This window comes from Acomys minous (genome assembly GCF_964271855.1).
Source record: "Acomys minous genome assembly, chromosome: 1".
Classification (NCBI taxonomy): domain Eukaryota; kingdom Metazoa; phylum Chordata; class Mammalia; order Rodentia; family Muridae; genus Acomys; species Acomys minous.
In genome coordinates, this window is record NC_140483.1 from 176,727,716 (window position 1) to 176,740,241 (window position 12,526).

Below are 12,526 nucleotides of genomic sequence, written 5' to 3' on the forward strand. Positions count from 1 at the left end.
AAGGAGGAAGAAGGAAGAAGGAGGAGGAAGAGGAGAGAAGGAAGAGGAGGAGGAAGAAGGAGGAAGAAGGAAGAAGGAGGAGGAGGAGGAAGAGGAGGAGAAGAAGAAACATAAACAACAAAAATTATTCAAGGACCCTTCTGTTGAAAATAGGTAGAGGGTCCCACAGTGGCAGCTTTCAACCATGCCATGGATAAAGACCAAAAAGTGTTCAGAAGCAGTTTTCTTCTGCCATAAGGTAGGAGGAGGACACAAACAAATAAACAAACAAACAAACAAAAACAGGTGAAGACATCAGCTGGAGGACTTAGGGTTAAGCCAGATGGGGACTTTCCTGTTAAACACTGACCTTGGTCACCCTGGAACTCTTTGTTGATATTCTGTGATGATTTACTAATTGGTGGTGCTTTGTACTTTAGTGACCAGCAGACAGATTCCCCTACTAGCCTGTGTGCTTTCATCTTTTGGTATTTATTACTTTTCCAGTCCAGCCCAGCAGTCTTTTAGGCTTGGCCAACACACTTCTCCACTCAGTCCCTCATTGGACACTTATTTGAGCCCAGCTGCCTAAACTTTCAGGATTAGGCTGGCCTCTCAAATCCTGGCTAGGCATGCTGTCCTTTGTGTGGCCCTCTCTCCCACTTTTAAGAAAAGACCACGAGCAAGATGAAAGACTTTGGTGCCTTTTGGGTAGTTCGGAGCGAGGTTGATTGTCTATGTAAGAGAAAGGCATGTGGATGCATGCTGTCTGGGAGGTCTACATGGAAAGCAAGCTATGTCTAGATGTAGCAAAGGTGAGCACATCTGTGATGCCACAGAAGCCCATGTCCTCCTGTTGCTGAGGCACCACAGCCTATGTGGACCCAAAGTGCCCAGTCCCATGAAAGAAATATTTGGAAGGTGCAGTAGTATGTATTGGATCTGAGCTGGCTGTATTTCCTTTATTGCTTTTCTTGTTAGCTATATATTTCAAGGAATATGGAACTGTAAGATTAAAAAGGATCACAAAGATCCAGAGGCAGTGAACTAAACTCAGACAGACACTGGGGCAAGGCACGAGGACCTTCTTTCCTGAGTCCTTCTTAGCACATAATTTTCAAATGAACATAGGACATGTATAGATGCTAGCAATTGTTTAAAAATATCTGCTATTTGTAAGCACTTTAAACACCAAAGATATGTTGAGGTTGTTTTCTTAGGAATCCCATTACAAGCAAATGATTTTTTCCCCCATCCTTTTGACTTTTTCTATTTTTCTACTAACTCTCACTTAATGGGGAGACCTTGTCTGCTAACTGAAGGAAATGTTGTGAGGGAATCATGGGAACTGAGGACAATAGCATTAAGAATTATTAGGCCAGGTGAATATGTAAGAGTGTGTGCCGGCTTCTACAGCACACTTGTTTTCTGAATAGACCTGCTGTCTGTAACATGTTATTGTTGGAGTCACAATACAATCTTTCTGGGTTCAAGCAAGCATAGAATTCGTGTGTGTGTGTGTGTGTGTGTGTGTGTGTGTGTGTGTGTGTGTGCATTTGTGTATGAAAGTCCACTGAAATTCTCTGCAATGCTTCATTCAGACAAGCATCAGAACCTATCGAATACTTCAGTGCACCTTCCTCTCCATTTCGCCAGCATCTCTAACAGTTGTCTCTTCTGTGACCAACTTTCTGTTAAGGTGGTCTGGGTCTGGACAACCTTCTTTGATAGGCCCTGTCTATCAAAGTCACAGAGGCATTTAAACGATGAGGGAAGTGGTGGTGGTTGGGGAGTCAGTCGACTCACTCTGGCCAGGAGCAAACTCTAACCATCCAGGCAGCTGGGTTTTGCTGAAAGGTCTCCAAACCATCCGGCACATGTCTTCCCTGTAAGATAAATTCTAATGGCCCCTGTCAGGTGACACCTGTCAGAGGCCTTGCAAAGCATTTCCCTTGAGTATGAAACAGTCCTTGCCTCTTTTCATAACGCTAAAGGGAGGTTTCAGACCTTCTTCATCATCTGGTGAGCTGATAATCAACCCTCCCCCTCTACCCCCCCATAGCCGCCCCCCCAGCATGCATAGTGTGTTCTGCTCCACTGACTCTGCCCGGCAGGTGTAGCTTCTCCCTAGAAAGCTGAAGAACACCATGAATCTCGTTCTTCATCCCATTGGGAACTGGTTGGGTCCAGCGAGCAGGTGGGTGTGTCACGGGCATTCTCAAACCAAGTTTCCCTCCTGCTCCAGGGTTGCCTAGGGCTATAGGAAAGGTGACAGCAAGCAAGACTCCCTTGGTTTTCTGTGAGCAAACGGACCCATTAGGGTATAATTCCCTCATTTTAGGATGAGTGGTAAAATTTTGGTCTGAACTTCTCATATTATTTTACACCCCACTCCAGAGAAACAAAAAGACAGCAGTCTAACATTTTTCTCCCATGCATCTTGTTGACTATTTTTGCCTCTCTGTAAGCATTAGGGAATATAGCTGACCATTTCCTATATTCTGCTGGTTGGGATATTGGAGTGGTATGTGAGTGTTTGTGTGTATATGTCCAGAGAATTAAAAAAAAAACCCTTTTGCTCATAAATGTTCACTTAGCATAGTGTGCATGACTTTCCTTTTCTTTGACTGTCAAATTTGATGCCCTTTGCTTTGGAATTCCAAAGGTGATTGGGCCAAAAGGGTGATGATGTGACTGACACTGTATATTATCAGATCTGCTACAGTTGCCCACACCGGCATGCAAAAAAGAAATTAGAGATGATCTGAAACTACCATGTAGGCATCAGGCTTACAATGATGTGAATGATTCCAAGACAACATTTGGCCAAATACCACACACTCCTCAATGAAGGCAGCAAGAGCCAGCAGTGGGTGGATCCTGCAATGGCGAACACCATGGAGGTGGGGATAGGCTTTGGGAATGTTTTCTTCTCAAAGCTACTTTGCATCAAAGGCCACAGCACTCCCTATAAAACAGCTCTTAGGCTCCTGGAGTGCTTCTTGGCTTCTGGGTGAGGAGGTAAGAGGAGCATGGAGGAGTAATGGTGGGACCAGACATCCTGTGACCTTTCTTATTTTACAGTCTATTTGTAGTTGGTTAAACAAAACAAAACAAAACAAAACGAAACAAAACAAACCTATCCTTTTAAAGCAATAAACCAACTGGAAGTCAGAATTTAACCAACAATCATTATGCTGTCATCCAAGCAGCTGGGACAAGAATCTGAGATTTTAAAATGGAAAGCTCAACTTTTCTGTTGTCTTTCTCTCTAAGGAAGCAGCATCAGTGCTTGCCTTCTACAAAGCCCAGCCCTACACGGATGGGATGTGGGTCTCTCTTTCAGCATTGAAACCTCAACTTTGCATTGCTGGAGAGACTTGAAAGCCAGTTTCTTAGGTAGCAGACCTTTTGATTTCTTGTGTCCTCAGGGGGCCTTGACTTTGAAATGCCTTTAGCTTATGAGTGAAGAGAGGTGACAGGTTTGGCTCCGCCTGCTGTGGCTGTGCTCTGTCAATGAATGGAGTGTGTGGATGGAAATGTGTGACCTTGACCTGGGTATGGGGTCACCTGACCTTTTAAATCAGTGCTGAGTCCTGCCTCCTGCCTCCCCATCACAGTCAGAAAAGGCACAGTGACAGATCAGGACCAGGATGTGTGTGGCATTCTTCATGTATGATGTGAGGCCGCTTTCCATGCAGGTGGCCACCCTCTACTTTTTCAACTGATTTTAAGGAGAAAGCATGGTTTAGGGAAATGAAAACCTCTGAATACTTTTTTCCAATTTAATTTGTCTTGCTGCTGCTGACAACCAGTCTCATTTTCTACTGAAATAAACCGGAGAAGCCATACAAGATGTCAGACAGAGCTTGGAGGGGAACTTGGCTCATGTGAAGCCGAGCAAAAATCAGTAAACCCAAGTGACTGCTTCAAAGTAGTGTAAAGAAACTATGGAGCAGAGTCTCTGCTGAGCTCTGAACACCAGAGTTCCAGATGGGGTTATGGTGGGAGGAAGAACAAAGATGTTGCATGGATCTACACCAAATCCATGACACAGGACTTGGAAACTGTTTGAGGTGCAGGAGGGGGTTGGGTACCAAATGGGTAAATGCCTCTGAAAAAACCAAACCAAACCAAACCCTTGAATTGCCTCAACCAAGCACTGTCAGCTGTTAGTCCTAATCTACTGGGAATGATTCTTAGACACTGCAGCCCTTTGTGACCACACTGAGAAGAGAAACGCTCTAAGGAGCTCTGTCTCTGTGTTCCCACCAGGTGGCAACCCCACCGAGCACCTCTGCTGGATGGTGTTTCCTAGCACACAGCTCAGCTCTCTTGGCAGGGCTTCCCAACTGAGGGCGAGCCCTTGGGATTAAAGCATGTCAAATGACAATCATGGCTGAGGTTGCCCTTGTTCTCCTGATGATAATGGGCCATGCATTGGAACATGAGAGGCTCAGTTTATATAATTTTGCTGTCCTAGAAAAGCACTAATTTGGTTTTTCATTCATATCATCTACTTGCATGCTAGGGCATTACAAGAAACAAAACAAAACAAAACAGCCTAACCCTCATCAGCTCCCCCATGGTTGCCACCCAGTCTGAGTTTTACCTCTGTCTTGCAGAATCCCATGAGTCACAGAGCACCCCAGGGGGATGAGCAGATGGGCTCCTTTTTGGCTTGTGAGAGTATTTTAGAGGTTCCAACTGGGGGTCCTACAGACTCCTTCTACTAAGCCATATTCTCTGCAAACCATCTCACTGAACTTCGTACATCCAAAGCAGTCTAGAGATGACAGCCAAGAACGCTTTGCCTACTGATTCTGTTAAATCACCTTTTGCATTTGAGGGGCAAAGCACAAACTGAAGGTCGAAGGTTGAAGGTTGATGCCCCTCTTGAAATAGGTACTATAAATATGCTATAGCTATCCCTGAAAAGATGCATTTGCACTTAAATATATATGTTTTTATATATAATTTTTCTTTGTGTACAGTTATGTATTAATCTATAAGTATTGGAGGAGAGGTATAGTACAGAAACAGGCAGGATTTGTATGCTCAAGTGTATATATTTATAATATTTATATGTACGTATAGCCTCTGTCCTCTTTTGCATCATCACAATGAACGTACCTCCGACCAGCGAGGAGTACCTGTCAGTGGCGATGGAGAGACGGTTTTCTTTGTCTCTTACATGGAGTCATTTTAGCAGGCAAGGGTGACGTGCCTGTGAAGTGAATGGCCCCACGTGAATCCATCCTCCCTCCAACCCTCCAAGGAGGGACACTTGCCTCCCAGGGCTGTGCACAAGCTGTCTCTTCTCAAGACTGCGAGGAGCCTGGAGCCCAGAGCCGGGAGTGACCATCCATGCTGTTGGTTTAAGATATATGGCTTTTCCATCAGATGGAGACAGGGCACTCCAGGACTCTGTCTTCCAGGAGGACGCTGACCACCAGGAACACGAAGTAGAGGCCAAACATGATGAAGCCCAGTATCTTGTTCATCCGCCATTTGCAGAGGGCGATGGAGAGGATGACGAAAAGCAACATGATGAAGAGGAGGACGATGGCACAGAAGAGGCCATTGCTGCTGACAGTCACGGGCTTGAACCTGTGGATGATGGTGTACAGCAGCCACGGCAGAGGAAGCCTGGGGAGAAGCAGGCAGGAGAGGTTGGACAGGGATCACTAGAAGGTGACTGTCTATGGCTTGAAGAAGATGACACTTTAGGGTCACCAGGACAAATTACACAGGCCCAGGAAGCTGTGTAAAGAAGTCAGGGGACCTTGGCCATCTTCCTGACTCATCTGCTCTCTAGCGGACACCGTCAAAGCTTTGACTATTATTGGCGACCTCTGAATTTGGTCCAAATTCATTTTTGTTTTTTTTTTCCTAGGGGAGATTACCATGTGCTCCCAGTCCTAACAGGGGGAGCCAAGATTTGCATGGGGTGAAAGGAGGAGAGGACAGGAGAAAAAGGGTTCAGGAATGAACGGTGAAAACGGAGAAAAGATACTCTACTTTTCAGAGTGGACACCAAGTAGCAAGGACTTCTCTCAGAACCTAAAATGCAGTGAGGCTGCGCAATGGTGCTGGGGACCAAGGCACATTGTGGCGGTCTGAAGTTTCTTCTGGGAAAGATGGTGACAATCACTTACTTAAAAGGGTCTTGGGCTGGGCATGGTGTCATATGCCTTTAATCCCAGCACTCAGGAGGCAGAGGCAGGCCTATCTCTGTAAGTTTTAAGGCCAGCCTGGTCTACCAAAACCAAAATGAAAACAAACAAACAAAAAACAAAACAAAACAAACAAAAACCACCCACCCATCTACCCAACCAAACAATGGGTGTTACATTTATAATGACTTTTAAACCTTTATTATAATATTTTCTGCCATGTTTCTTGCTTTGATCTGACTTTTGAAATCTGACAATACCTATTGCTTCCAATATCCATTGCTTCCTAATCAGAGTTCTGACTCTGACATACATGAGGAAGAGCAATTTCTGGGAACACCCAGTAGTTGGTGGACTGGGCCTTGTTAGGGAAAGTAACAGGGCTGAAAATATCTGGGTCCAGTGGTGTGGCGCCATCTGGAGGCAGCTCTGAGGCATGCAGCCAGTAACCAGCTGAGCATGGGAGGAAGGTTTAGATGCCTGGTTTTTGGGATGTCGTGGGGGGAGGAAGTAATCTTTTGAATCACCAAGTTTTCTAATGGAAAAAGTAAATAGGACATAAGCATAAAAAAAAAGACAACAGATGGAGTGAGTTTAAGGCCAGTCTGATTTACAAAGGGAGTCCAGGACAGCCAGGGATCTGTTACCAGCCAGAGAAACCCTATCTAGAAAAAACCACACTCCCTCCAGAAGAAAAAAGAAAATTAAAAAAGAGAAGAAAATAAAAAAAAAGAAAGGCAAAAGAAATTAAATTCTAGATTATCATATATTTTGAATTACAGGCTTAGCATAGGCAGACACCCAAGGGTGCTATGCTGACTTGGGCAAAGCTCATGTGATTGTCACCATGGCCTTTGATGTCAAAACAGATCTTTGATTACTTGAGCCTGGGAGGGAGAAGCTTACTTCAGTAGATCTTGCTGGGCCAGGGGAAACCAAAACACTCTTCTTCCACTAAACTTGAACCTACAGCTAGATCTTGAACATGCCCTAAAGGCCATCTGCTAAAGGTTTGGTCTCCAGCCTGAGGCTCTGGGGAGGTGATGGAACCTTTCCGAGGTACCGTGGAAGGAAGCTAGGACACTGGGGTCATGACCTTGAATGGGATTTTGGGACCTACCTGGCCACAATGAGGTGCACAGGCCTCACTGCCATCGTGACGCACTGGGTGCCCAAAGCCCAGAGTGACAGAGACAAGAAGTCACAGATTGACACCTCTGAAGCAATGAAATTTCTTCTTTAAGGTGATAGAGCTTAGCTATTTGTCACTTGGGCAGAAAGCTGAACAGCTCATAGTGTGTGTCTGCCCCCGCCCCCACACACATACACAACTGATTTTGGTAAATTGAAACTGGTGGCCATTCAGGCAGTCTTTGGGGAGTGACATTTTTCACACCTCTTGATTGGTCAACTCTATTGTCAATGATGAAACACTGAGCAGAAGGGTGCATGTGGCCTGCCAGGCTAGGAGGAGAAGCCAGGCCCACGTGGCTTTAAGTTAAGAAAGATAAGCACCCTCCAAAAGAACAAAATTGAATATCCTCTAATAAAAATTATTAAATAGTTGTAGAAAAAGATAAAACACAGAGGGCTTTTGATAGCGGCACTAAGGAAGAGTTTGAGAAACTTTCCCTTGTCACTTACTACTTATAAATAGTTTAGTAACATTGAATAAAGGGCATGCTGCAATTTATTAGAGTATGCACCTTTGGAAAACACGACGAATGTGTCTATCTGAATACTTATGATTCTTAGATTGTAGAAGATTTTTTTCTTTTTTTTACACTATGGACCATTTTCCCTCCTCCCCCATCATTGGACCCACTCAGGAGAATGCAAATTTGCAAGCAGCATTGTTGACAGATACAGTTGATCTCTGAACAACTTCTGCTCATTCCACAGGCATTTGTGAGCCACTACCATGAGCCAGGGGAGGGGCCAGGCTTCGGGGAGTTCGTGAGGAGGAATGCTTGAAGGGCTCACAGGCTAGCAGAGAAGAAATAATCATACTGAGAGCATCATATGCAGAGTCCGTAAGAGCAGGAGCCCGGGGATTTGAACAGACACGGAAAGACAAGTCAAGGGTTCCCTGTAGATCGATGAGGAGGCTCTTTAGTGGATGGCCAACAAAGGCGCAAGGCCCCAGGAGAGGGTACCTTGGTGACTAACAGCCGATTCAGATGCTGGAAACTCACAGTCAGGTTTTACTCTGAGATAGAGCACTTGTCCTCAGAAAGCCTATTTTAAGCTCAGCTTTCTCATTTACCAGCTGTGCCCTCCCGTTTCTATATTCAGAAATAAGGTTGATAGCATATAGCGTATTAGTGTGTTTTAAGTTGTTAACTGTAAGCGCTGTATGATCAATGATACATATGTGTATAATGGCTTAATGAAAAGGAAAAAGAATAACATTCAAGACGCTCAGTGAGAAAGTGGATGCACTTTAGTGAATTTCCAAATTCCAGGGTCAAGAGCCCTATTATTATCCTGGGAACATAGAGACTCTGTGACTCAGGAACTTAAGTTTCTCAGGAGCTGACAACCAGGGTCATTTGTCAACTACTTTTGACAAGTTACACCAATGGGAGAGATAACTGAGTCCCTGCCAATCTGGCTTGTTACAGATTATTCCTACTGAGAACGCCATTTTGTTCGGCCAGGAGAAAAGATCTCATCTTCTGCCTTTCACAAAACCTAGGTTGTCACTAGTTTCCAAGTAAGGAGACAGGATGTCAACACTGGGCCTGGGTGTGTCCCAAGCTGCCTTTGAATCCAATCTTACAGGTTCAGGACAGTAATTAGAGAGTGAAAAACAAAAACAAAAACAAAAACAAAAACAAAAACAAAAACAACCCAAACCATGCAACTACCACAGCATCACAGTCCTATCCAGACAGTACAAGTTCACAACTTGTGAGTTGCAGTTATGTAAATGAGATTCTTATTCTCTAGAATATTCTGTATGTAAGCGTGTGTTTCTGTTGGTCTAGGGATGGTTTAGCTTTTATCAAGTTCCTTAAATAAAAGCTGATTGGTAAAATGGAAAGGCTCTTTCAGGCACTTGGGTGAGTTTTGGGTTTAGAGAGCCAGCTCATGTTTCTACGGCTTCTAGAAAGACAAAGACAGAGATGGAGCTGGTGCGCATGCTCATACTCACCCCACGGTGATGTCAAAGATGTTGCTTCCAACAGAGCTGGACACGGCCATGTCCCCCAGGCCCTTCCGGGCCACGATGACACTGGTGATAAGGTCAGGGATAGAGGTCCCAGCAGCCAAGATGGTCAGGCCCATGATCTCCTCACTGATGCCAATAGTCTCTCCAACCTGCATGTCACAGTGGGGACAAGTGTGAGGGATGAAAGTCACAGAACCCACATCACTAATGCCAATCGTCTCTCTGACTTGCATGTCACAGTGGGGACGAGTGTGAGGGCTGGAAGTCACAGAACCCACATCATTGTGTGACCCCTTTTTAATGAGTTCCTCCTCTGTTTTGGGATAAGTGCTGATATAATAAAAATGAACAAGACATAATCACCAATAAAGGAAAGGGTACCGGGTGCACACGTCTGTAATCCCAGCATCAGGGAGGCAGAGGCAGGTGAATCTCTGTGAGTTTGAGGCCAGCCTGGTCTATAAAGTGAGTCCAGAACAGCCGAGGCTATACAGAGAAACCTCCCCCACCCTCCCAATAAAAGATAAAGGAATGGGTTTATGTTGCTGTAACATCTACACTCAGGAAGCCAGCAATAGGTGCACAAAGATTAAACAAACTAATAATAACTAACTAGCTTGGGATCAGGGCAGAATTTATAACCATTTCTGAAGTAGTCTTAAGCATCCTTGTACCATATGGTACTGCATATTTGTGTGATGCCGTGCTTTTGGGCAATTGATGGTCAACCCTGGGAGCCACTGAACATTCTCTCTGTCCTGTTGCATCACATGCTCTTCTACGGTTTAATTCTCCACGCAGCAGCAAACAAGCAAACAAACACCCTTCTGAGAAGTATGCAAATGATAAAATTATATATTCACCAAAGAACTGTTTTAAAATAAAATTCCTTATGATTTACTACCAGCAAATGTTTGACCAGTGTATTTGTTTTATAGGACAATTATTTCTTGGGTTGTATAAAAAATTTCTTGGGCAAGAAGAGTTATAAGAACAAATAGGTTAAGAAGCTGTCTGCTGTAGGCTCCGAGTGCCCACTTGCTGCATGACCGAGTTGATACACTCACACCAGGGACTTCCCCGGGAAACAGGCGTGCCCAGTTTGCACAAAATGGTCTCCTTCACTCTAAGTGATTTTCTCCCTAGTAAGTTGCAAGTAATTTAACACATTCTTTAAAAAATATATTTTATTAATTTATTCATATTACATCTCAATGGTTATCCCATCCCTTGCATCCTCCCATTCCTCCCTCCCTCCCATTTTCCCCTTACTCCCCTCCCCTATGACTGTGACTGAGGGGGACCTCCTCCCCCTGTATATGCTCATAGGTTATCAAGTCTCTTCTTGGTAGCCTGCTATCTTTCCTCTGAGTGCCGCCAGGCCTCTCCATCCAGGGGATGTGTTCAAATATGGGGCACCAGAGTTCATGAATTTAACACATTCTTAATAATTTAAATTGTTAGAGGGAATGTTATTGCAGTGACCGTTTGAAAATACACCATTTACATTGGAGTTTGAATGCCGCTCTGAACAGAAGGAAAGCGTGACAGTGTGTTCAAGAACACGGTGCGTCTCCTACAGCCCAGGTGGCCTTTGAAGCCTCAATTTCCTGATTCTCCTGCCTTTACTTCCCAAGGGCTAGAATGCCACACATGTGACACAATGCCTGGCTGATTGGGTATTTTTCTCATCTGTTTTAAACTCAATTCCTTTATCTGCAGATTGTAGATAATGATTGTTTCCCCTCATAGTATCTGAATCCATGTTCAAGATGAAACTCAAGAGTAAAAAGACAAAGGGACACCAACTATCCAGCATGGAGTACATACTCAACAAACAACAGTTCCTGCTCTCGTCTTTGAGAATGGAAGGCCTCAAATCTCATTCATTTAAGTTTTAGGCAGTAATTACTGAGATTGTATCTTGGCATCAGCATTATGACTGCTACTGAGTTAAAAGTGACAAAAATGACATCATTACATTTATAAACTGAAGTTCAAGAAAGGGCACTTTGTCCTCAGGACCTCTCTTAGTAACCACCGCTAAACAGCTGGTGAGGCTTGAGGAGGTGGCTCGGAGGGCCAGGACAATGATTGCACAAACACGAGAACCTGACTTCAGATCCAAGGCATCCGTATGAAAAGGCCTGTGACCCCAGCATGGGGGTTTGTGGCAGAGACAGAAAGAATACTGGGTCTTGTTGCTTGCCAGCCTAGCTACAAACAGCAAGCTATAGGTTTAGTGAAAGACCCTGCGTCCATGTTGTATAATGTAGTGAGCGATAAAGGAGAACACAGAAGACTTCCTGTGACTTCGCAATGGACACACACACACACACACACACACACACACACACACACACACTGAGGAAGGCAGGACCTTGACTTTCTTCCTATCCCTAGTTGGCCAGGCTGCAGATGACATTGAAAAGCAGCAGGGCTTGTTTTCCTCCACGTAGCTTTCTAACAGCTATGCTCACTTGATTTCTGACCACAAAAATAGGCCTGGAGAACAGGTCTATACTCTCTGTTCTATGGCATCTCATGCTTTTCCATGATTTAATTCTTTTAGCAGCAACAAACAAGCACATCCCTCCGAGAAGCAGGCAAGCGTGCATAGGAGAATAGGAAAATCCTCCTGAAATATAACCTGTCGGCACCACGCTCAGTATTGTGACAGTTTCAAAAGGCGAACACATTGATTAACCACTTGACAACCAAGACTAGAGAAAAATAAAGGCAGACGGGTGCCATTGGTAGTCTTACCTGGTGTGCCCACCAAACCATCAGGTAAGAGAAAACTGCAATCCATGTGATGGAGCCAAAGAATGTGATCGGGAAGAACTTTCTGGAAGCCTGCAAGACAATCAGAGGGGAAGAGTGTCAGTACTTCCTTTTGTGGTGGAGGGACAGCCACCTTTGCCATTGCCATAAATCCCACATATTTCCTACTTCTTGGCTGGATTAGCAATCAAAAGACGTCATCTGTCAAAGGGACAAAGTCAGGGGTGAGAGTAGGGGTGAAAAGCAACCAAATGCAAATCAGTCCATTAGTGGAAACCTGTTTAATTCAACAGTAGTAATTAATAGGTATCAGAAAGTCCCAAATATTGAATTACAGGCTTATCAAAAAAAAAAAAACTCTGAAAGCAAATATTCTCAGTGTATTTCAGGGTCCTCATCACTAACTGGGAAC

General features: G+C 44.4%; 1 protein-coding gene across 3 annotated transcripts in view; it reads right to left on the minus strand.

Moving 5' to 3' along the window:
• Positions 1-4,012: 4,012 nt before the first annotated feature.
• The window catches only part of SLC24A2 (solute carrier family 24 member 2), a 231,753-nt gene continuing 223,239 nt past the window's right edge, over positions 4,013-12,526 (minus strand). For all 3 annotated transcript variants that reach the window (XM_084794702.1, XM_084794700.1, XM_084794701.1), the window contains 3 exons: positions 12,097-12,186; positions 9,313-9,479; positions 4,013-5,628 (listed from right to left, as the gene is read on the minus strand). In XM_084794702.1, coding sequence (XP_084650828.1) covers positions 5,379-5,628; positions 9,313-9,479; positions 12,097-12,186 — 507 coding nt within the window. In that variant the 3' untranslated portion in view covers positions 4,013-5,378. The remainder of the gene's footprint in view (positions 5,629-9,312; positions 9,480-12,096; positions 12,187-12,526) is intronic.